The sequence below is a fragment of the Bos indicus genome, chromosome 17 (genome assembly GCF_029378745.1).
Source record: "Bos indicus isolate NIAB-ARS_2022 breed Sahiwal x Tharparkar chromosome 17, NIAB-ARS_B.indTharparkar_mat_pri_1.0, whole genome shotgun sequence".
NCBI classification, from domain to species: Eukaryota; Metazoa; Chordata; class Mammalia; order Artiodactyla; family Bovidae; genus Bos; species Bos indicus.
Genome location: NC_091776.1, coordinates 17,964,867 through 17,990,944, shown reverse-complemented (window position 1 = coordinate 17,990,944; position 26,078 = coordinate 17,964,867). Strand labels below are relative to the sequence as shown.

The 26,078-nt window shown below is 43.3% G+C and overlaps 1 protein-coding gene across 2 annotated transcripts in view; it reads right to left on the bottom strand.

Moving 5' to 3' along the window:
* The window catches only part of MAML3 (mastermind like transcriptional coactivator 3), a 459,409-nt gene that overhangs the window by 169,448 nt on the left and 263,883 nt on the right, over positions 1 to 26,078 (bottom strand). For both annotated transcript variants that reach the window (XM_070770140.1, XM_019977768.2), the window contains exon 2: positions 11,694 to 13,226. In XM_070770140.1, the coding sequence (XP_070626241.1) occupies positions 11,694 to 13,226 (1,533 nt within the window). The remainder of the gene's footprint in view (positions 1 to 11,693; positions 13,227 to 26,078) is intronic.

Genomic DNA, 26,078 nt, shown 5'->3' with positions numbered 1-26,078 from the left:
ATACTTACTCTTTAGTAAATGAAAATGTATACGTACGCTGCATAATCTCATGAATCATATTAACTAATCATGACAATGTATTAGCAACGTAATTAACTCATGAAAGGTATTTTGATTCTTTATGCACTGGGTCAGATGCAAACCATTTGGTGTGTAAAAAAGATTAATTCCACAGAAACTTGCTCAGGAACCAAGATATTATAGAATATCTTTGTACAGGAAAAAAGTTTGTTTTTTTTTTTTTTTCCCAAATAAAAGTCCAGAGTTGCCATAACTAGTTAATGAATGATGATGTATTATGTGTGAAAGCTTGGAACTCTGTTCATCTGGTATTCTTGCATAACGACTATTTTATAGAGTACTTTCTTCAAGTCACAGATGTGACCAAGTAAATCCTTATGATAAAAATATTAAGCAAAAGGAACATATGATAGTCTGCTGCTGCTGCTGCTGCTAAGTCGCTTCAGTCGTGTCCGACTCTGTGCGACCCCATAGACGGCAGCCCACCAGGCTCCGCCACTCCTGGGATTCTCCAGGCAAGAACACTGGAGTGGGTTGCCATTTCCTTCTCCAATATGATAGTCTAACACTATTCTAAATAATGAAAACAACCATTTTCACAATAATATGAATTTATTGACAATTAAATGCTTGTTAAAACAAAAAACCCAACTCTAAAACAGGAGGAGTTATTTGTGGCTCAGTTTAACACAAACTTTTTAAAAGGTGCTATGAGCTTCCTTTACATCTTTTACTGAGTGTGGAACCTGTACCTTAGCAAACAAGAAATACAAGCCAGCAGAATAAGATAAATAATAACAACTGTTTGAGTTGCTTTGTATACAAATAAGTTTTGATGTTTAGATGTATATATAAGAAGTCTGTCATCTTTCAGAAACTATTATACCACCTAATATTTAACTTTATGGTCATAAATATATGATTCATTTCCCTTTCCTCTTATCATATATTCACTCACCAAGTTCTATTATTCCTTTCCTCTAAATGCACTGTTTTTCCTTAAAATTTAAATGCCACATCCTGATGGATATTCTTACTGTCTCCTACTTCAAAGAGTAGAAAGTACCCTAGCTGTTATCCCATGCATTTCACCTCACTATTCTCTAACAGCCTGGCCATCATCTGTATCATCTCTTAAGGACAAATTCCTTACCTGCCCCAGAATGTCTTTCCACCCACCCTCTACCCATCTGACTCCTAACTCAAGCTTACCTCCCCCTTGAAGGCTTCTCCTTTCTACTCCTTGCACTCCTGACCCTTGCCCTCTCTCTGCCTGTAAGCCTTAATGAAGAACCTAGTAAGATGGCACTTAACCAATGAATACATATGCAAAAAATAGAAACAAACTCAGATTTAGGGGTTTCACTGGTGGCTCACTGATAAAGAACCTGCCTGCCAATGCAGGAGATGTGTGTTTGATCCCTGGGTAAGGATGATCCCCTGGAGGAGGAAATGGCAACCCACTTCAGTATTCTTGCCTGGAGAATCCCACGGACAGGAGAGCCTGGCAGGCTAGAGTCCATGGGGTCTCAAAGAAATAGTCCGACACGACTTAGCAACTACACAGATTGACTTGCATCATAAGCATTCTCATCTCCCCAACCAGACTACATACTGCCAGACACTGTAGGTGACTTTATTTTGGTATCTCTTCTTCGTCTAAATTTGGAATTCTAAGAATTTCAGAAGTGAATACACTCGGGGAGAGTATGCCTGGTCAGGTTTCACAATTTTATATACTTGTGATAGACCTTCAGGCTAGTAGGCTCCTGTCAGCGTAAAAATAAAGCCAGATCTACTCTCTTACATGTGAATGCAGTGAACATCACTGGGCTGGGGCTTGCTGCTGCTGTTGCTGTTAAGTCGCTTCAGTCGTGTCCGACTCTGTGCGACCCCATAGACAGCAGCCCACCAGGCTCCACCATCCCTGGGATTCTCCAGGCAAGAACACTGGAGTGGGTTGCCATTTCCTTCTCCAATGCACGAAAAGTGAAAAGTGAAAGTGAAGTCACTCAGTCGTGTCCAACTCTTAGCGACTCCATGGACTGCAGCCTACCAGGCTCCTCCGTCCATGGGATTTTCCAGGCAAGAGTACTGGAGTGGGGTGCCACTGCCTTCTCCAGGGCTGGGGCTTAGGATTCAGTGAATGGTCTTGCAAGGAAGTAAATCTATGACTCTAGTGCTATGCCATGGTTCAGTCATATCTGACTCTTTGCGACACTGTGGACAACAGCTTGCTAGGCTCCTCTGTCCATGGGGTTCTCCATGCAAGAATACTGGAGTGGGTTGCCATTTCCTTCTCCAGAGGATCTTCCCAACCCAGGGATCGAACCTGTGTCTCTTACATCTCCTGCATTAGCAGGCAGGTTCTTTACCACCAGCGCCACCTGGGAAGCTGTGACTCTGGAAGTAGAATGAAATTGAGCATCTGGCTAAGTCAACACCTCTCTCAGAGCCCTGGAACATCTGGGAAAGGTGCTTGGATGCTGTTCTTGATGTAACGGTGTCAAAACACAGAACCCCAAATTGCGGTCCTACTGACATGTCTGCCAGCAGTCTTGTCCTGAGGAGGATGTCCCCAAAGAGGTCCTCAGTAAGCCTTGTGTTTCCGCTAATCTGCACACTTTCCATGTCATGGTAGTCTCTCTTCCCACAGATCTTGAAAAATGCTACTTGACACACAAGGCAGGGGCCTCGTTATGCCTATTAATAAAACAGAGGACTGGATAACCAGCCCTCTCTCTGGGAAACAAGGGGAAATTCCACTCTTCACCTTGGTTGGGGGCAGCATGGAGAATGAACTGTTTTGTCTTATTAAGAGAATCAATAGGAGCAGTTCCATAATTTAAAAAAAACATAGCCAGGATCCACAAGATTTCATCTCTTAAAAAAACTCTCTTATCCTATAACTAACGAGAACCTGTTGCATAGCGCAAGGCACTCTGTTCAGTGCTCTGTGGTGACCTAAATGGGAAAGAAATCCAAAACGGAGGGGATATAAGTATACGAATGGCTGATTCACTTTGCTATCCTGCAGAAAATAATACAACATTGTAAAGCAACTGTACTCCAAAAAAAAAGAAATGCTTTAAAAACTTGCTATATCCTAAAAAATAAATCTGGTAAGCAGAGTAGCGTAATTTTTCCATCTTACTTTAAATGATACAAGTCTGAGACCTTGCAGAACTTATAGTTCCACAGACAATAATTTAAGCATATGCAAATATCGGGCAATGAAATAAACACAGTTTGCTTTACTTGCAGTTCAGAGTTATCTTATGCACCACTTCTCCATTAGAAAATGGTGGTGGATGGCTTTAAAATGCACCTTTCCAAGCCTCATCCCAGACCTACTGATTCCGAGTCCTTAGCAGTGGAATCTGATTCCCTATATCTTGAACAATTTCCCTAGGTGATCCTCAGGAGCCCCCCTACCCCACCCCAAGTTTCATAACGACTGTTTGACGGGGTATAAGCTCTCTCAGTAAACAAGAATATTCTCATTCCACAAAACCTTTACAGAGTATTCTCATAGGGGGCTAATTAAAACCTTTTTCTTCCACAATACTCTTAGAAAATGAATTCCTTTCCTAAAAGTTCTCTTTTTCGGCTGTTTACTCTTAGCCTCATATTTCTAAGACTCTGACAGAATATCAATCAGGATTTTCAAAATATGCCAGTATGTGGATGGAAATGGCCTATCATACCCATCAGTTGGAACGTTTTATTTACTGTACGGAGTTTGGTAGCGCTTCTGCCCGTAGGTTTCCCCTGCGTGGGAGGCCCTGCATTCAATCTGTGACGAGGGTTCTGTCAATATTGTGCCTTGCATCTGACTTGCCAGACTCTATTGGCTTAGTCAGGGTCATGGAACTTAAATTGTTTTTCTAGTCCTTGAAGCCAGTCGATATTTTTGAGATCCTAAAAGCTACCCAACGGTTATAATCACCAGCTTTTATTCTAAAATAGCATGATGATCATGTGACTCTTCCCTGTCCTTCTGAACGTATGTATTTGACATGTAAATTTCATGTCAAGAGAGTACTTTAGCATTCCTGAAACCAGCACTGTTACAAGTCCAATATGTTAGAAGTAATAATGTGAAATACGTTGTAACACATACATTTCAATACTCGACAATATTCAATATTTAGAAAGTCACCGAGCAAGCCTCTGGTAAATGGACCATCCTCATTCATCTTGGATTTCTCCAACTCCCTGGCATAGTGACAATAAAGGAATAAAAATGATATAAGCATCCAAAAACAAAAGAGGACGGGAGATGGAAATAGCCATCAAGGGTGTCAACGAAATTTTGGAAGCTGAAAATCAGATGGCTGAGTGGTGATAACTGAGTTCTTTAGAGAAAGCTAACCCTTACTCTTGGTAGCTGCTGCTGCTGCTGCTGGTAGAGGAAGCCAAAAATCAACAAGATGGGTCAGGGTAAGGGATGTTGTAAAGTCTCAGGTGGCAGAAGCACTTCTGAATGCCAGAGCGCACACAAAAGGAACATGCGCTACATTTGTGTTTTGTGAAGCGGTGGACCAGCTACACAACTCCAGAAGAAGGAGTCTGGAGAGGTGAAGCCACAAGACTCCGGAATCCTATGTCCCAGTTCTGGCTGAGAGTGAACTGAGAAGCCGTACAAAACTGGGAGATAAATTGAAAGCCTACAGAAAAGTTAGTGAAATACGCTTTGCCACCACCACCACCTGCCAATTCCCTTCCTCTGCTTAGTTCCAGAAAGCCAGCCTCGAGATTCACAACTCTCTGTGATGAGGTTGAGAGAGTCTTTTCTGACTGGCCACTGCGGTAAAAATCTGCAGACACTGACCCAGTGACATGGCTGGGTTTCTAGCTCAATCCCTCTACAGTGAAGCCTCACATTTGACAAGCCTTGTCGAAGTGCACAGAGCAATGAATTAGCTTTATTGTGCCTCACTCTTTAAATAAACAAAGAGAAAAGCTTCTAACATGAAAGAAAGAAAAATAAAATGAGCATATGGAAAAAGGGTGCTTAGGAGAAACAAAGGCAAAGCAGGGAGTACAAGGAAAATTAATTTCTAAATGAGAATTAATATCCTTAGGTTGAAAGGGATAAGTCAGAGAACAAAGAAGAGCTTATGAAAATTTAAAACGGATTCTTTACCAGCTGAGCCACCAGGGAAGCCCAAGAATATTGGAGTGGGTAGCCTATCCCCTTCTCCAGGGGATATTCCCGACCCAGGAATTGAACTGGTGTCTCCTGCATTGCAGGCGGATTCTTTACCAACTGAGCTATCAGGGAAGCACAAAATGTGATAAATAAAATGGTTAATTTTAGAGTTGGAATGTAAAGTTAAGAAAATCTCACAGAACATATTTTGTGAAAAGGCAAAGATATGGAAAACTGAAAACATACAAAAATTAGAGAACAATCAGGAGGTCTGCTACATGATGAATAAACTTCCAGAAAGTTAGAAAGAAAGAGAGAAAAGACAAGGAAGAAACAATCAAAGAAATTATATAAGAACATATCTTAAAGACACATTTCCAAAAAAAGAAAAAGGTCACAGTACCAGACATAGTGGATGAAAAATAGCTACATTAAGGCATATTGTCATGAAATTTCAGGGATAAAGTAAGATTTTAAAAGTTCTCAGAGTGAAAAAACAGATTATACACATAGAGTGGGAAATCCAAATGTCACTGGACTTCTCACCAGTATGAAAGCCACAGGACGATGAAAAAATGCCTTTTCAGTTCTGATGGAATATGTTTTCTTCACTATAATTCTACATCTGGCAAACTCTGAATCAAATGTGAGGATAAAGACATTCTCAAAAATCATTTTCATAAAAACAATCTCCCTGAATTGGGAGATGGGATTTGACGTATATACATTACTATGCGTAAAATAGATAACTAACGAGAACCTACTCTATAGCACTCTACTCAGTGCTCTGTGGTGACCTAAATGGGAAGGAAATCTCAAAAAGAGGGGATCTATGCATACGTATAACTGAGTCACTTTGCTGTACAGCAGAAACTAATACAACATTGTAAAGCAACTGTACTCCAATAAAAATTAATAAAAATTATCATCATTGCTACATTGAACAATGAAATAAACCACTGCTTCTCACCTGTAATGAGCTTTAAGAGAACAGTAAGACTAAAAATGAATAAAGAATTTTTGAAATAAAAGCCAATGTCCTGTACACCCTTTCTTAAGCACTGAGAACGTGCTCTACCAATTTGCAGGGCTAAGCCAAGAAAGAAGAGGAGGGATCAAGAAAACAGCGCAGCACAGGAGGGGAGGAAATAGTTCAAGAATGATAGCGAAGGGTGAAGGCCAGCTGCATGACTTCAGTTAAGCAGCCGGCCAAGAAACGTGTAGGACAGAAAACTGGAATGAAAGTCTGTAAGTCTTCAGGAGAGACACTGAAGAAGAGAAAGAAACAGAGGGAGACAGAAGGAGAAAGAGATTGAGAGAGAGTGGGAAGTAGGAGGTGGGAGGAGGAGGAGGGAAGGAGAGAAAGAGGGAGAGAGAGAAAAAAACGAAAGAAAATAATAATCAAGATCATTTGAAGTGCTTGATCCTATTAAAACTTTTACAGGGTCAGAAAAGTTGAGGACACATTGAAAGTAGGAGCAGAGACAAAAAAAAAAAAAGTGTTGGTCGCTCAGTCGTGTCTGACTCTTTGTGACCACATGGGCTACAGCCCACCAGGCTCCTCCGTCCCTGGAATTCTCCAGACAAGAATACTGGAGTGAGCTGCCATTCCCTTCTCCAGCTGATGTTTCAGACTCAGGGATCAAACCTCTGTCTCCTGCATTGCAGGCAGATTCTTTATCATCTGAGCCACCAGAGAAGCCCAGGGAGCAGAAATAACACCAATTAAAAACAGAGACAGTTATAAATTCCAGGGAAAACAAAAAGTTACATAAGAACGGAAATATAACCATAGCACACTGCATAGCTAAACTCTGAGGCACTATGCAGAAATCAGTCATGTAAATATAGAATAGTTTCAAAGTCATAGTTTGTGATCTATTTAGTTCTACTGAGAGTATGGGAAGAGAAAAAGAGATAGTGTGAGGTGGGGGTTGTTTGTGAGGAGGTCTTGCAACTGAATTAAATCCTTGTATTGAGAGTCGAATAACTGAAATGCTAAGGAACAGCAGTTTATGGAGATAAATAAGAGAAAATAACTGAATGAGTTGAAGCAACCACCTTTGGGAAGCAGAAATTAGAATGGAGGGGTAATACAAGGGACTGCTCTTTCTTATCCTAAGCCTTATAGTATGCTTGACTTTCTGAACTAGGTCATGTATCATTTGGAAAAAATCAATAATATATATATTTACAGAAACTAAACAAAGGGGCACCAAGTTTTTGAAGTTAAGAAAAAATGTGTCTTCAAAGAGACTTCCATGATGTCTGTGAATATCAGAGCTCTGTTCCTTGTGTGCAGATTCGATGGCTACAAAGCTTATAATATTAACGATATACCTCACAAGGGGCCCAATAGATTTCAGTAAAATCACATTGAAAAGGGAAAACATTCTGTAAAATATACTCATATATGGACTCATTAGGATAGACACAAACACACATATGAAGAATACTAGCCAAGTGCTTATGATTCATCTAGTCCTATAATTGCAACGAGTAAAAATTAACATCCCATTTTGGAAATTATTCACTTTCCGCTCTTCCCTGTAAGAATTATTCTGGGGCTCTGGCTATCGCTGTCCCCTCCTAGACCCGCCAAATAGCCCCTGGCTTTTGCTTTTACTTCGGCCATAGCTGCTCCGTTGTTTTTCTGCTTGTCACACACAGAGACAGAGTTTGCTGTCTTAGCAATCTCGTTGTTCCATAGGTTCAAGATAACCACCCTAGCCAAGGATTCTTTTTTGACTTGCCTTTCCAGGTCTTCTGTTGGATCTCAATAGCCGCTCTGTGTTATTTGTGCTAACCCTCTCCCTGTTGGAGCCAATCATCAACTGTAAATATATTTTTGGCCCAAACATTGATCATTGCCATTAAATGACTTATGAAACATCCCTATGTTTAAGACATAGTGTTAGGTGCTATGCAAAAACTAGCAAAAAAACAACAACAAAAAAAAACAGAGCATGATGAGAGATCCTGTCCTTGAAAAACAAGATCAGGAAAAGATAATTAGACATGACCAAGGTAAGTTCTGGTTATTCCATCACAGAAACGCATATTTTAAAAATTAGAAAGCAAAACAGAAGTTTTGATGAAGAGAAGTTTGGAAAAGGAGAAAAAGGAAGGGAGAGATGATCAAAGAAATAAGTTGTGCAAGAGCACAACTTGGAGAAGAGTTGAAGGATTATACTAATGGAAATTTTATTAATACTCTCATTGTCACTGTTTTAGCTGATGAATTAAGATTGTAAGGAGTGAAAGGGGATGTGAGGAGAGAAAGGAAAAGAGAGTGAAGGGTGGGGAGAAGGGTTCTGAACTACCTCTATAAGCAGGGATTCACAACTCATATACATAAACGAATAGAAAGTAATAATATCACCTCAGTTCTACTGGCAAATTGGATAAGGAGTCTTTGAATAAGTAAAGTGTAAACTTCTAAAATACAGAATATTTTCTTCCCTTAAAAAAGTTTTTTTTTTCCTAATGATAGAATATATACATACATATATACATGTATGATGGAACATTTTAAAAAACCGAGTCAAGTGTAAAGAGGAAAACAATAAGTGCTCAAATTTTACCAATCAGAAATATCATTCTTTATGTTTTAGTTATTCAGTGTTTTTCTATACATATTAAAAAACACAATTTGGATTGTGACATACAAACTGTAATCTCATCTGCTTATTTTGCTTGTACTATGAGCATTCCCATGTGATCAATCATTCATTAATAGCACGATTTCCAGGCATACTATTTATTTTTCCAAAATGCTTATTATGGTCCTAATTTTCACAATCCCAAGTAACACCAAGAGCATAACCTTTGTATACAAATCGTTGCTCAATTTTTGCATTGCAAGGAATAATATGAAAATTCTGAGAACTGGAGCTGTCAGGTAAAACATATTCAAAATTTTGGAATAAATTATTTTTTGTTTTTCTCAATTTTTGGTTCCCTCCTTCTTGAAACCTTCAGGAACAAAGTGGATTTCTATTTGTTCCTAGGAGAAATGGCATTTGCTGCTAATGTCCCAAATAAGTAAACATCTGTACAAGAAAATTATCTCAAAATATATGTTCTAGTGTTCTAGTGTTATTGGCTTTGGTGCTCAACTTACTCACTAAAACTAAGTGTTCATCGCGGTCCTTGTGGCCAACAAAGAATAAAATGAATTTTCACTAGCAACAGCAGAAAACAAATTTGAACTACACCTATGTATAACTATACTTTATATCTTGCCTGTAATTCATGCTCATATTTGTGCAGAGTACTCGCATAGAGTGTAATTAACTACTCTGAGAGCTGTGTCAATACTTCTCCACAATCAGATAAAAGCACGAAATAAATGGTATATTTGCGGAAAGATATTCCCATGTTTATATATGTATGTTGAAGCTTGTTTCAGTGGTGAGTTGATATTTCATTAAAAAGCATGATTTTGCTTGATGGTTCTTTATGAGGTTAAGAAACGATTATTTTAATGAGGAAGATTCTGTCCATCCTAAAAGTACCTCATGAGATGGAAGGAGGAGAGGAAAGCCCATAGATTTAATCCAGAAAACCATCACTTGTTTCTTCATCACTTGACAGAGTCCTCTTTAAACATGACCTCTGTGGTCCAAGCCTTCAGTTACTCACAGCTAGGCAAGCATAAGGACCTGAAATAGCACCTTTAAGATTCATGTTCCAGCAAAGACAGGAGCTTCATCCCAAGCTAGCAAATTTCAAAAGACATTCAGTGAGGGTGGGGAGGGAGGTTGGCTCTTATTGTACCCACACATGTGCAGAGCTGGAATTAATCACCTTTGGTCTGGCTTAGAGGAAGGAGAAAAAAAAAAAAAAACAGTGGAGGGGGAAGCACAATTTGTATTTGTCATCAGCAGCGGATGACCATGCTGACAGCCTGCCATCTCAGAAACCTCTGAACTACAGCAAACACCTCTGTGTATCACCTATATTTCTGCATGCTTCAGAACTTAACACTGAAATGTATCAAATGCTGCATTTTCCAATAGTATAGTTTTAATGAAACCAGGATAAAACAAAAAAGTTCCCATTTCAATGATGTTTTTCTACCAGACACTGATGGCAGTTTATGTCAACCAAGCTATATTTTTATTTCTCCAGACAGAATTTCTTTAGAGCTGGTTGGCATGTGCAGACAAGAAACCACTGTGGGGCTTTGGGTTGGAAGTGCTGTGAAGGACAAGCATCAAGCCACAGAGCTCAGGCCTGTCTCTGCAGGCCGGCACCACCCTCAGCCCTGCAGTCTCCATCAAGCTTGGGGAGGTGGGGTGGGGGTGGGGGTGGGATGGGCATACCAGGAGAGGCAGACACAAACAGCACCCAGTGATGCAAGATCTGCCCACCTTAATTCCCGGTGTTTCTAAAGCATCCCACTGTGGATGCGTATCCAAGCGCTAGTTAAGACCTGTTTGCACACGAGGGCCCCTAAAACAAAGACTTTTCTGCAAAATCTCCAACTGCCATCAAGTGTGGGCATCCAGAAAGGACCAGAGAACAGAACTGTGCCTCCACAATTCACATCAACTGGCAATAAAATGATGGCTTATGAAGTCACCCGTGTAGGGGTAAGGTCAGTAGGATGGTGCTTTTTCCCACTTCTTCTCCCCTTTGAGGCAGATAAAGTGTTAAATTAAAGGAGTGTTGCTGCTGGCCACATTGATCAGGGTGAGGAGACAGTTGATGCTTGTCAGTGAGTATTCATTCACTCCCCAGTGGTTGGCACTCACTCTTACCATGGATCCCTACACCTGATAACCATGATCCCATGAAGAAAGACAGCAGGAAAGAGGAGACTTGGACACAGCACTAAGAGACAGTCATCATCAAATTCTCCTGAATTATAGCTGATGAATCGGAGATGGTTTTAGTACACTCGCAAGTCACAAGGTGAAAACAGCTGCTCAGTGCATTTGTATAGCAACAAGTATTGACACGCTGCATGGTCCTACAAAAATCTATCCTCCACTTCACTTTGAAAACACAGAAAATGCTCCCACCTTTGACTATCCGGAATCCAAATTTCCATAATTCATAATACAGGGAAGACAGGCTGAGCATGTTCAGGACCTCATAAGACGGCTGTAGAGATCCCGAAAGGCTCCGACCTTCCCGCCTCCCCAGTCTTGGACCACACACGACCTGGGAGAGAAGCTACAGGAGAAGCAACACGCTGTGTCACGTGACCTCTACAGCCTCCCATCGAGTGAGCATCTTACGCCATTTTTGGTTTCTTATCTGCTGTCCAGAATAAAAGAAGTTCGATCCCCAAGCATTCAAACACAGGAAAGTATACTCTGCCACCTTGTCCCATGTCTTAGAAAGAAGAGAAAAAAACTCTCAACAAACCTAGTAACAACACAAGGATGTGTAGGAAGGATGTCTGAAGGTAATTAACCCCCTTATGGCACAAGCAAGCAGAGCATCGCATGTCGACAGTCTGAAACGCACCCGAGAGCATCTCCAAGTGCCTCACTTTCACACTTACCTGACCGTGGGACGGCAGCGCCGGGTAAGCCATGGGCTGACTCATCACTCCTTTCTGCTTGATGAGGAGCACGCGTTTCTGGTCCTCACTCAGGTGTGCCCTGGGGGCCTGGAGCTGAGGTGGGGGCTGCTGCGGGGGCTGCGGCTGCGGGGGCTGCTGCTGGATGTAGGGCGTGAGGGGGGTTTTGTTGGGATTGGCCATCGGGGGCGTCATCCTCTGACTCAAGTCGGCATTAAAGTGGGTCAGAGGCTTAGTGTTGCCATAAGTCAGAATATTGTGCTGTTTGTTTAAGGAGTTTGTACCCATGTTATTTGGCTGCTGATTGATCATATTCAGGTGATTCTGAGGGAGGTAGTTATTCATTGTCGTCTTCTGCAGGTTGTTGGCCATGGGAGGCACTATAGGATTTTGGTTGTTAAAGGCTTGGGGGTACATCATGGGGCTATTTGGTTTTTCCGCCGTGAAAGCTGCTCCGTAGGGACTGGATGGAGGCCCTAAGGGAGACCAACTGGAAGTCTGATTTGAGTGCTGCTGCTGCTGCTGCTGCTTCTGCTGCATGAGTTTGGCCCTTTGCTGCTGCTGCGCGGCCATCTGCTTGAGCTGCTCGGCGGGGGACAGGTCAGAGCCGGGCATGGCCCCAGGGCCCGAGCCCGCAGCAGCCACCGGCAGGGATGCAGTGTTAAGGAGATAACCATTTCCGGGCCGAGACGGAGCCTGGCCCGGTGTGTGAGAAGGGTTCGGAGTTTGAGGGGATTGGACCGCACAGTTCGCTGGGGAGCTGGCAGGGTTGGGCGCCACGGGAGTGGTGGCCACAGAAGGTAAGTTGGTGGCCGCGGAGACGGTGGAAAAGGGAGGACCCGAAGAAGAAGGCCTGGCCTGGGGGGAGCCCAGAGAGACGTGAGCGAAAGGAGAATGAGAGGGGTCGCTCTTCACGCTGGCGCTCTCCTGGGATAGCGGGGTCTCTGTGGCCGGTTGCGAGAATTCCGGCTCCTTCTTCTCTTCAAAGTCTTCATTGAACAGGTCCTGTATGTCGTCTTCAGGAACGGTGTTGGCCAGTTCATCTATTAACTCCTGCCACTCCTGATCGTTCAGGTTAATGTCCGAGAACAGCTTGTTCTGATTGGAAAGAGAGGTTTCTGATGTGTCTATGCAAGTAGGGTCGTCGAGAGGTTCTTGTTTGAGATCTTTGCTCTGCAAGATGGTGAAGCTGTCCTCCAGGTCACTGCAACCATTCACAGGAAGTTTAAGTTCTGGGAGTCTCCCATTCTTACTCAGGTCTTCCAGAAGCCCAGGAGTGTGAGTCCCGCTATTCTGCAAGGGCAAAGAAGGCTTTAGGTCAAGTTGGTGAAGTGGAGAAGCTGAAGGCAGTGGCATGTTGTTGGGTAAATTGTTGATGGCTTCCATCCCCGTGGGAATGTCCTTTCGTATCCGCTTGCTAGTTGGAGAAAAGCTTCCATCGCAAGCCCCATTCTGCTGGTCTCCATTAAGTGGTGATCGGGCTCCTTCCAACTTCCTTTTCACAGTCTCTTGGAGCTGCAAAAGAAACAGGAAAGAGAATGACTAAATCTCCAAGTCACAGTTGACTCTTCAAGCATGGCAGTATGCATTGCTATGAACGAATTGTTAAATTATTTAGAACATATCAGAAAGATGTTATATATCTAATTTCAAAACTGCCCAGCCTTCGATTCAAATTCTTTGCGAGGAGCTTTTATCCAAAAGCAGAGTCCACAGGACTAAGAGATTGTAAGCAAACCAAAGACTGAAGGGTGGAACAAAAGAAAAGAAACAGTTAAGGCAATCAACGCTTGTCTTACTGGGAAGAATCATCTAGGAATATTTTTCAAATGAATGCTACATGTGAGACTGGGGCCAAAACGTGCCATACTCAAGAAAGGTGTTGATACCTATCTTAAATTCTTGTCACAGCTTAACTGAGAACATAAAGGAATTAACAATACTACAAAGCACACTGAAAATCCTTGAAGAATATGGCATTTAACGCATTTACTGAGTAGCACAGAAATGAAGATTAATGGTTAATATAACCCAAAACTTCTTTTTGGTTCTTACTGTACTTGACCTCCCAGCATCTCGTAACATAGTAGCCTGCTCTGTTCTAAAAGCAGGCATGCAAGGGTCCCCTGATATCACACTTCCTGGATTTCCTTCTTTCTTTCCCTTGTTCTCTTTTGTACTCTTTGGTTCTCCTAAATGATGGCATTCTTCGTTGTTTGGTCTTAAGCTTCCTTTTGCCTCCAGGGCGCTGTACCGGTTGTTTTCTTCTCTTGGAAAACACTCCTCCCCCTCTCTCGCCCCTTCCCTGGTAATAGCTACTCATCTTCCTGGTTGGATCTTAGATTTCACTTCCTCCAGGAAATCTCTCACATCCCCTCCCCACCCCAACTACAACAGGCACCTCTTTACCCCCACCTGTACTGGGATGGAAATTCTGGAATAAGTTTTTCCAAGCCACCTCTCCTTCCCCATCATAGGTTTTCCTGTACACTGGGACGGTTGCTTAAGTGTCTGTTTAGCAAGCTCCAAGAAGGTCAGGGCTACGGCTGACTTGCTTACTATGCATGTGTGGGGCTGCACATAGTGTTCAGTTCAGGTTCACAGCAGTGGTGAACAGGTGACAGCAAAGATGAGTGATTCTATTTCTAATTCACAGGTGCTGAAGGAGGTGAGTTTGGATCAGAGCAGGAGGCAACCCCACTGACATGAAGGAATGCTTGACTTTGAACTTCTACATTCCTGGTAATGGGATATCTAACCCTGGAGAGTGCTGTGTCTGTTTAACTGGACTTATCTGCAAAGTCCAGTTAAGAAAAGTCTTGCTAACTGTGGATTTAGTAAGTATAAACCTAATTCACCTGTCTGTCCCTTTCCTTTCTGCAAGGGCCAGTTCATAGGGCTCTAGTGAAGGAGGCTGACACAGAGGAGGTCGCGGGGAAACATGTGCTGGATGATGACAAAAGGAAGACTAGGTTGGGTTAGAAGGAGGCTCTAGTAACTTTGCAGAGTTGAAGGCACAAGGCAGAGAGACCTGGGGAGGGAGTGGGAAGCAGAGCAGCCCCGATCTGGGCCCTCTCCAACTCTTGGCAGAGCATCCCAGGATCGAGGCAAGAGAGGGACAGTCTTCCCTCTGGCCCACATACACACAGGGAGGCACACGTGTAATAAAACCAACCTGGAGGTGACATGAGGGGTTCTAAGAAGTGCCACTTTATTGCTATCATCTCGTAAGTAGAGAATTCCATTTTAAAAGGAAACAGAAGAGGTCTTTAAGTAAAAATCCAGTCTAACCTTTGCTCCTACACTTTCCTTTTTGAATCACAACACCAAACATTCTGTAGTTGCTTGGTAGACACTCCTGAATTGCTTGAAATCAGGCCGTAACTAAGACACACTGGAATTTGACTTCAAAGAAGATACTGGCTTCATCTATCGTACAAGGCAGAAACTTTGAGAAAACGAAGCTATTTATTGAACAAACCGGGAAACTGTGGTTCTGATCTTAGGTATGGCAGGCACTTGAATGTAGCTCCACAACACAGCGGCAAGGTCAGAAATGACGGGTGCAAAATCTAAAGTAAAACTTGGGGCCTCAGGACGTCTTGAAGGGATGTCAACCTTAAAAAAGGAAGCACTTGTCTTAAGATGAGGGCTTCCCAGATGGCTCAGTAGTAAAGGAGCTGTCTGCCAATGGAGGAGAGCAGGTTCAATCCCTGGGTTGGGAAGATAACTTGGAGAAAGAAATGGTAACCCACTCCAGTATTCTTGCTTGGAAAATCCCATGGACAGAGGAGCCGGTGGGATAACAGTTCATGGGGTCACAAGGACTTGGACACAACTTAGTGACTGAACAACAACAGCAACTTAAAAATGAACCTGACTTTATTTTTAAAGGTAAAGATCCAGGATTCTGTTCTAGGCCATGAAACGGACAGGGCAGGATGGAGAAATGAAGACAAATGCTTTATTTACTCCTCTGGGAATAGTGGCAACTGAGACCATGGAGACAGACAAGTCTGGCTGGGAACCCCAAGGCTCACCTCTTACCAGCAGAGCAGGCCTGGCGGGGGGTGTGGAGGCGGGGGCGGTGGGTGAGGCAGAACATGGCAAAAACATAGAAACAGCCTTGTTGGCCTTGGAATCAGAATGCCTGGCTTCAACTCTAGAACCCCCTCTAGGAGTTAATACGTATAAATGTTATCTGGTACTCAATAAATACTAGCTATGATTGCCCTCTGAGCATCCCTGGTGGCTCAGATGGTAAAGAATCCGCCTGCAATGCAGGAGACTGGGTTCTATCCCTGAGTTGGGAAGATCCCCTGGAAGAGGGCGTGGCCACCCACTCCAGGAGTCTTGCCTGGAAAATCCCCGTGGACAGAGAAGCCTGGCAAGCTACAGTCCGTGGGGTCACAAATATTAGGACACAACCGAGCGACTAAGCACACACAAGATACCCTCCATTGGAAAATGAGTCAGAGGGACTTCCTGGTGGTCCAGTGGTTAAGAATCCACCCACCAATGCAGGGGGCACAGCTGTGATCCCTGGCGGGAAGATCCCACATGCCGAGAGGCAACCAAGTCCATCCACCAAGCTACTGAGCCCGTGCTCTGGAGCTTGCAAGTCACGAGAGAAGCCACTGCGATGAGAAGCCTGTGAACTGCAAGGAAGAGCAGACCCCACGCACCGCAACTAGAGAAAGCCTGTGCGCGGCAGTGAAGACCCAGTGCAGCCATAAATAAATAATTTAAAAAAAACCCCCAAAACAGAGAGTTACATGAAGGTAGGGATTTTTCTGCTTTTTTCCACTACTGGACCCCAGGGGCTCACAGTACATACTCAGTAAATACGTGTCAAATGAATGAATCCTGGAAAACTTAAACTCTCCTAAACTTTGGTTTCTTCATCTGCAAAATGGGTCAATAATATCTAGATCATACAGTTACTGTGAGGATGAACTTAAATGAAATAAAATGGAAAGCACTTAGTTTCATGCCTCATATCCTGTAAGCACCCACTAAGCCTTAGCTATTATTATCTTTAAAAATGTGATTAAAAAGTTTTTAAAAAAATGCAGTGATACCCACTGAAACAACTGCAACTTAGTTTCTGAATCTCTAAATACATATAGGTACGATGATATATTTTTGTTCTCCAGCTTGCAATAACCTAATGTTTTCCAAGCATCCTGTATAACTTTTTAAATATAAACAACAAAAATCAAATTTGCAATTCAAGCCTGAGTCCAAGTGCTAATGCATTCGTGTCCTAGATTGTAGAACAGCGCTGCATGGTTGGGGCTCAAATCAAATACATTTCCAGGATGTGACCCGAATGAAGCTGCTGAGTATTTCCTTTTCCTTGAGGGCCTAGAGTTCCCCACCGCTGGCCCCTTTAAGCCAAATCTTGACATATATTTCCTGTACCAGAATTGGGAATGGAAGAAAGATATTATAGAAGAAACATGTTACATTTTTTCTTTTGTTGTTGTTCAGTCACTCAGTTGTGTCTGACTCTTTGTGACCCCATGGACTACAGATGCCAGGCTTCCCTGTCCTTCACTATCTCCTGGAACTTGCTCAAACGCATGTCCATTGACTTGATGATGCTGTCTAACCACTGGTCCTCTGCTGCCCCCTTCTCCTTTCATCTTCAGTCTTTCCCAGTATCAGGGTTTTAGTTGTGTCCAGAACAGCAGAGCCATCTCAGCATCCCTCCTGTGTCCCATCTTTGCTAGACAGCAGGATGGTCTGAGAGTCTGACTCCCTCCTTATGTCCCTCTTAGGGGATGGAAGGAGAGTGGGCAGGAGGAGACAGGACCTGCAGGCTAAGGAACTCACAAGCAGTAACTCTCACGCTCACAACTGCCTACACATGAAAATGTCCTGGGGACTCCCCACGCCCCAAGGACTCAGGTCAGGGTCTCCTCCCTAATAACTTTATTTCAGGAAATCCCTGGGGAAACCATGGGAACAGTGAGAGCCTTTATTTTCTTGGGTTCCAAAATCACTGCAGATGGTGACTGCAGCCATGAAATTAAAAGATGCTTGCTCCTTGGAAGAAAAGCTACGATCAACCTAGACAGCATATTACAAAGCAGAGACATTACTTTGCCGACAAAGATCCGTCTAGTCAAAGCTATGGTTTTTCCAGTAGTCATGTATGGATGTGAGAGTTGGACCATGCGAAAGCTGAGCACTGAAGAATTGATGCTTTTGAACTGCGGTGTTGGAGAAGGCTCTTGAGAGTCCCCTGGACTGCAAGGAGATCAAACCAGTCCATCCTGAAGGAAATATTCATTGAAAGGACTGATGCCTAAGCTGAAGTTCCACTACTTTGGCCACCTGATGTAAAGAACCGACTCATTGGAAAAGACCCCGATACTGGGAAAGACTGAAGGTAGGAGGAGAAGGGGACGACAGAGGATGAGATGGTTGGATGGCATCACTGACTCAATGGACATGAGTGTGAGCAAGTTCCAGGAGTTGGTGATGGACAGGGAAGCCTGGCGTGCTTCAGTCCATGGGGTCACAAAGAGTTGGACATGACTGAGTGACTGAACTAAACTGAACAGGAAGTCCCTGGCCCTTCTGCTTCCCAAAGATGGAAGCCTCTTAGTATGATTTGTGCCCTTCTGGAAGAATCACAGGAACTCTTCGCCAAGTGTCGGCTTCCTTGTTCCGCTGTTCTCGCTTTATTACATGTGCACGTTTTCTCCCATTTAGGGACGCTGCGGGGCCCGGAGCTGAAGTCATCCACTGCCTGTGACAGTGGGGGTCTGTCTTGTGTGTCAGTTACTCTGAAGGAAACAAATCCTCCTCCACAGTGGGTTCAGCATAGGTCTCTCGCCTACAGTGTGGCCTGATGGCTGTGTTTCTGTGAAACTCTGTGTGTGTGTGTGTGTGTGTGTGTGTGATAGAGTTGAAACAGGGAGAGACAGAATGGTTTGGGATCAGTGGTATGACATCCAAACCAGTAGTAATAAGAACAGCGAAGCCTTTGGGGTTATAAAGCACTTTTATGCAGGATCATATATTATCCACATAGCAAACCTCTGGGGAAGGTTACGTGTGTGCTGGTCTGATGGCTCTACAGGAGGTGAAATGGAAAGGGTGGATAATACCCAGAACAAGGAGGAACATGGCTGAGATGACTGGACCTCTATTGACATTTCCAGCAGGTTCTAAACGGTCCATGAGAAAGATATTCTTTCTTCCTGTAGACTTTTAGCAGTGCCAGTATGCTTAAACAAAGCAAAACAAAACAAAACTCAACTCTTATGGACTGTCTCTGACTTTGCATGAAATTGGGGAGGATCTGGGAGCCTGGAATAAAAATGATGATCCTGCTATTAAGATGATGAAGATTTTAAGATGGAAGACATTGGGGGGTAACCATCAGATTCCTGTCTCCTCCTCCTACAGAGTCTAAAAGGTGGGAAGGATTCACTTGAACCACCTTACAGAGGAGGAGATTAGGCATAGTGAGGTTAGCACTGTGTCCCAGAGCCTGGGGTGGGGGGCAAGGTGGGGCACTCAACCTGGATTCAAATTCAGACTCAGGTGACTGCATAAGCACTTCCCCTCATGCAGGTGGTGAAGCACAGCCATGCCTTCATTAGTGACCCTGGGATCCAATGCTAAGCATGATGAAGTATTTTCAGACATTTTCAGGACTCATCCTTATTCCACCTTCTCCCCACCACCTAAAGCCAACTGCACCTCAAGGACATCTGTTCTTATCACTGGCGATTTTTATCTTAATAAAAGATTTTCATCTCATCTTCCACTCCCAACGCCACTCCCTTAGTTCAGATCATCAACACTGCTCTCATGATTTCGGCAGCAGCTCCTGACTAGCCTCTCTGCTCCAGTCTTGCCTCTTCTCCACCGATTCTCTCTGTTGTCTCTCTGTTGGGGCTGTGGTTTTTCCTTATAAAATGTGAACCCATTCTCCACTTGCAGCTCCTCTGGAGCTGTCTGCTGTCATCAGCATCATCTAAGCCTCCCACAACAGCCCTCCACAAGTTGATCTTTATCACTGCTCACCTCTCCAGTCTCAGCTATCACCTTGACCCTTCTTCCCCTCCACTGGCCCTCCAACTCCAAGCAAATCTAAACCTTCAGCTCTACTTAATTATTTGCCATTCTCAGGACGCATGGTGTTTGTTCTCTGTCTCTCTGAGTCTTTGCATATGTTATACTCTCACCCAGCTTCTTCACCTGACTAATTCTGTTTGTCCATCACCATACAGTTCAGATTCTATACAGTCTCTCATGACAGCTCCTCTGCACAGGTCCTGATCTTGGAGACCCTTGATGTGCTTCCATAGCACCTAATACACATCATACCGTAACAGCTCGCCTTTTCCTTCATAAGATTGTAGGAATGAATGAAAACTAGAAAGATTTCTCAAATAACCATACTCAGTTTGTGTAACTGATCCCTAAAGCAGGCACTTGAAAATGTTGGCCTGTATGGTGTTTTAATGACAAGTAAGTAAATGTATTTTTGGGGGGCTCCAAAATCACTGCATATGGTGATTGCAGCCATGAAATTAAAAGACGCTTACTCCTTGGAAAGAAAGTTATGACCAACCTAGATAGCATATTCAAAAGCAGAGACATTACTTTGCCAACAAAGGTTCGTCTAGTCAAGGCTATGGTTTTTCCTGTGGTCATGTATGGATGTGAGAGTTGGACTGTGAAGAAAGCTGAGCGCCAAAGAATTGATGCTTTTGAACTGTGGTGTTGGAGAAGACTCTTGAGAGTCCCTTGGACTGCAAGGAAATCCAACCAGTCCATTCTGAAGGAGATCAGCCCTGGGTGTTCTTTGGAAGGAATGATGCTAAAGCTGAAACTCCAGTACTTCGGCCATCTCATGCAAAGAGTTGACTCATTGGAAAAGACGGATGCTGGGAGGGATTGGGGGCAGGAGGAAAAGGGGACGACAGAGGATGAGATGGCTGGATGGCATCACTGACTCAATGGACATGAGTTTGGGTGAACTCCAGGAGTTGGCGATCGACAGGGAGGCCTGGCGTGCTGCGATTCATGAGGTCGCAAAGAGTCAGACATGACTGAGCAACTGAACTGAAGTAAATGTATGATTTATTTTGGTTATTTTAAAAGTCTGGAAATGGCCCACAGACTGTCCCTTCCTTAAGATGTTGGAGAACTCTATGGGTCCAGGAAACCTATGTTGAGAACAACTTGAGAGCATATGAACAGCATCATGGTGAGGAAGAGTGAATTTGAAACCCAGAGACTTTACATAACATTACCAGGTTCATAGGTTTTGACATGTTTGTGAACTCAAAATGCTGGATATTTTCATGGTTGAAAATTTTAAATTTCCTTACACAGGTTTTGAGTGGTTTTCACCCACCAACGTGCCCTTTCCAACCAAAAGTGTGGGTGAACTTCCTTCACCAAATAGTAGAGATATAAGTATACAAGAATTAAAGGTGAATTGCAGGTGCTATAAGTAATTTAGAGGCTCCAAGAGAATATTCTGGTTATTCTAATCTGCTCTGGTCAAACCAGAAGATGATTCACAGAATCAGTTTTCATATGGTTATTTTCTTCTCATTCTATCAGTAGATAATAAGCTATGAACATATGGATAAATCTGACTTGCTTATTTAATATATTTGATGAATGACCCAGAATATTCATGTGTTAGATATATTAATTAGTAGAATACAGATAGAGTAGACAACATTTCCAGAACTGTCTTCTAGATTCAAGTATCCTTAGAAAGGATCTTTTGAGGTTTATTTAGAGGATCAGTTTTCTAGATCAGTGACTTTACAGTGACTTGGGAAGCTATTAAAAATGCAGGTTTCTTGGTCCCACGTCCTCAGTTTGATTTTATCCCTCAAGGTGGGGCCCAGATTGGGACACAGACTGGTGCCACAGGCATCTAAAGAAATGTAATAAAAACCTCCCATTTCTCTGAGTTCGTCCAACATTCCCAGTTTTTAGAAATTCCTATCTATACTAACAATTCTGTCAGAGTCCTGAAATTCTGAAGTTGTCCGTTTGAGTAAAAATGTATACGCACACAAAGCTAATGAATGTCAGTATCAGATGTTCCTGGGAATCCCCTGGTATCCTGTGGTTAGGACTCAGTGCTCTCACTGCTGTGGGCCTGGGTTTGGTCCCTGGTCAGGGAACAAAGATCCCACAAGACACAGAGTGGCAAACAAAACAAAACAATAAACAAAAAAACCCCAGTAAAATATCATATGTTCCCGAGTTGACTGGAGATGCTCTGGGACAGCTCATACACAAGATCAAGAAACAAAGCTCTAGATGGAGATATTTCCAAGCGCAGGGGAGCTTGAGTCCTGTAGGAGCTTGCTGAATTTCTAAAAGACTTTACATGAAAATGTTTCTTTTTTACATTTGAGGTTTCTCTGAGTAGGATAATATCCTAGATCATTTTCTCCCTCCATATGATACATACTTACCTTCATTTTCATTCCTCATGAACTGAGGGTGTGTTGTATGCCTGATGGGTGGGTTCATCCCCAGAACAAAGACCACGTCAGAAAGTGAATGTATGTCAGATGTATGTTGAGAAAAGTCAAATATGTTTGTTTTAAGGGAATCTACGTGAAGAGTTGACATGTCCAGATAGCATCACCAACTCAGTGGACATGAACTTGAGCAAACTCCAGGAGACAGTGTAGGATGGGGAAGCAGGGCGTGCTGCAGTCCATGTGGCTGCAAAGAGTCGGACGTGACTTAGCGACTGAACAGCAACAACTTGAAGGGTAGAGCAACCCAGATGAAAAAGATAAATCTTATCATAACATCTGAAATCTGCTTTGTCAGCCTTTACACTCCTAACATTATGTTAGAGAGAAAACAACTTTATTACCTAACAAAATTCATATGAGTTTAAATACAGACACACAGAAAATTTGCCTGAGAGCCAAGAGTTTAAAACCTCTACCTGTGACCATTCCAGGATACAGCTTCTTTGGACCTAATCAAGAGGAAATTTGGGTCTTTGGAGAGGATGTCAGTTAAAAACCTGACATATCCTCTGGTCCCAGTCCAGTTGTTGGGAGTCAGTGCTTTCAATGTTGTGGCCCAGGGTTCAATCCCTGGTCTAGGAACTAAGATCCCACAAGGGCAGCACAGCCAAAAAAGAAAAGAAAAGAAAATCTGTGTTCTGAAATGCTCTGTGAAGAAATGGATCATCTTAAAAGTGGCCTCGCCCTCCCAGAAAGCATCTGAAACCTCAACTACATAGGCCCAAGGGGACGCTGGGGCATTGCTGAGCCCCCAGCCCAAAGGAAGAGGACCAGGTAGAACATTCTGGGAGACTTTGAGTTTAGCTTTAGAAATGACCATGATCTTTTACCTTTTTGCTATTATATATTGTATTGCTCAGTCACCCAGTCATATCCGATTCTTTTTAACCCCATGGACTGTAGCCCACCAGGCTCCTCTGTCCCTGGAATTCTCCAGGCAGGAATACTGGGTAGGCAGCCATTGCCTTCTCCAGGGGATCTAGGTGACCCAGGGATTGAACTCGCATCTCCTGCGTCGGCAGGTGGATTCTTTATCACTAGTGCCATCTGGGAAGCAAACTCTATTCCCAAGGCATCTTAGATATGTACACACAAGAGCGGTGGTGCCTCTTTTCAGTGTCCGGAATGTGGATGTCCGCCCAATTCCAGCTGCAAGCTGCTAAGTTAAGACATTCTTTAAAAGCATTTAAAATCTTTTGTGTGTGGCTGAATTTTTAGGTACCCTTTTATCCTTCAGGTATGCCTAACCTGCACCACCTGAGTCGACAGCAACACATTGAGAATGGATCATAAAACACCAGGAGCAGTGGTGGCCAAGGCCCTTAACCCTGAGAAATGCCATCTCACGATGTCCTCAAATCTCCATATTGCCAAATACATGAATGTTGGTAGAGGCTCTTGGCTTTCTCTCGATTAAACAAATAACATATTTTCATCGCAAGTCAGGTGAATTATGTGTATTCTTTATATCTGAAGTAGTGGAGTTTTTCACAAGCTCTATATTTGTAGTTCAAATTGGTATTTCAGTGAATTTATTAATTATGTGTTGAAACGGAGACTATCTCTGCAAATGCCAACTTTCAAATCTCCTCACAGACCTAACTAGTAAGTTTTTATTAGAAAATCTGGTTCACTGAAGATTTTATTGTCATTTAATCTTCTAATTGGCTGAGACCTTGCAATGTACCAGGCATCATGCCACATGCTTTATGTATATTGCTGGTGATGGTGGTTTAGTCGCTAAGTTGTATCTGACTTTTTGTGATCCCATGGACTGTGTAGCCCACCAGGCTCCTCTGTCCATGGAATTCTCCAGGCAAGAATACTGGAATGGGTTGCCATTTCCTTCTCCAGGGGTCTTCCCCAGCCAGGGATTGAACCTGGGTCTCCTGCATTGCAGACAGATTCTTTTATCAATGGAGCCACCAGGGAAGCCCGATCGTTAATCCTCACAATACCCCTATGAGGATGAGGAGTGGGCTCAGAGACTGTGGTCATTTGTCCCAGGACGTACGGCAGAGCCTTACTGAGTTGCATCTGCCTCTCAAATCTGCATTTTCACTTACTGCACTGTTCTGCATATGATGACTCCTGTCCTGATCAAACACGAGCAAACCTGGCTCAGAAATTCTGGGAAAATGTTTTCGACACTGGTGTCGTGACGAGCTAAGGAGGATGTGTTCACGTGTTTTGAGTCAGAGCTCCCTGATTCACAGAAAAGCATTGTGCTCCTCTACGAGGAAAGATGTTACTCTGCAAATTTAGCATGTGTTTGAGAAGTGATGATAGCTGTAGCCTTGAAAACTTCAGGAGGGAGCAGATGTGTGCATCCCTTGGCAGCTTCCTTTGCTCAGTAGCTTTCTGTAGGAAAAGCTCCGCTGAGATCTGCAGTTGCCATCAGAATTCTACAGTCTGAACGCGGCACAGCTCTGTCTTTTCAGATACACACACACACACGTACACACACACATACACGACACTACATCTAAGGACAAGAAACAATTTCCTTAGGAATATCTCCTCCTAGAACGTCTTGCATACATTAGCTACTCAAACACGCCGGTGTGCATGACCTTGTATTACAATCTGAAATTCCTAACGGGATTTTATTTAGAGCTGTAAAGAAATGACAGCAAAGGAGGTCGGGGAAGAAGAAGGGAAAACCATAGGGAGGAAGAGGGCAAATGGAAAGATCAGATCTTATCTTCGTCCTTCACAGCTGGAGACTCACACCAACAGCACAGACCAAAGAACAGGCATGTTGGAACGAAGCATGAGGTTTCAATCTGTTTATTTTCTGGGAGGAGGGAGGCAGCAGGAGAAATACTTCAGGGAGGCTGAGTACTTTTCTCTCCCTTGGGTAGGAATCAAGAATATTTTTATTTCACTGTTTACTCAACATGTCCCTTCTTTTTAATGAGAAATTCTCCTTTTTGTTTATAGCCCCTTCCAGGAGTGCCTCCATCATACTGACATCCTGTCCCACAGCTCATGGGATGCAAACAGCCCCCAGCGCCTGGTCCTGACACCGCTTTTGAATAAAAATCCAAGCACGTGTTTATCTCCCTTTGGAAAACAAAAGTATTGAAATAAGATCTCTGAGTCTATTAAAAGCCTCTTGTTTCCCTCAACGAGGTCAGACATTGCTCTTCCTTGTAAGTTGGAGTTTACAGATAGCAAAGGAAGAGAATTCTTCATTTCTCTTTCTCTTTCTCTCTCTCTCTCTCACACACACACACTGTACACAACACACACACACACACCCCATCTCAGTGAGCACACAGGACGTTATTCTTATTCCTGGATGGCGTCTGACTCCCACACCTCCCTTTCTTAGCAGGTTTTTGCCCCAAAGCTGAAAGCTAAGGGCTCTCCTTCAGTTGCCAGCAAAGAGATCACCATTATTTATGTCTTCAGAGTAACTTTGTCCACAAATAGGAGACAAGGCAGGAAGAAGGAAAGGGTTTTTCTCTCCAGGATGAATCTCCCGGGGGTGGCGAGGTCCATGTGTAGACAGGTGCTTTCTCACTTTCAGGCAAACATGGGTATGATTTAACCAGCTCTGAGGATGTTCCAGTGGGCAGAGGCAGGCAGGGCACCACGCACTCAACCCATAAACAGCAGAGCTCCGGAGGCTGTCATCTGTGGGGAGAAGCTGCTCAGCTTCATCCCACCGGCTGAAATTCATTTTTCAAAAGAAATTAGACCAAGGTACTGTTGTTATAGCAACAGTCAGAGTCACTTACACAGCCTCTTTCCCACAACCTCACTCTGACTTCCTGGGCAGCGATTTTAGTTATGCACAGGGAGTGACCACGGCTGA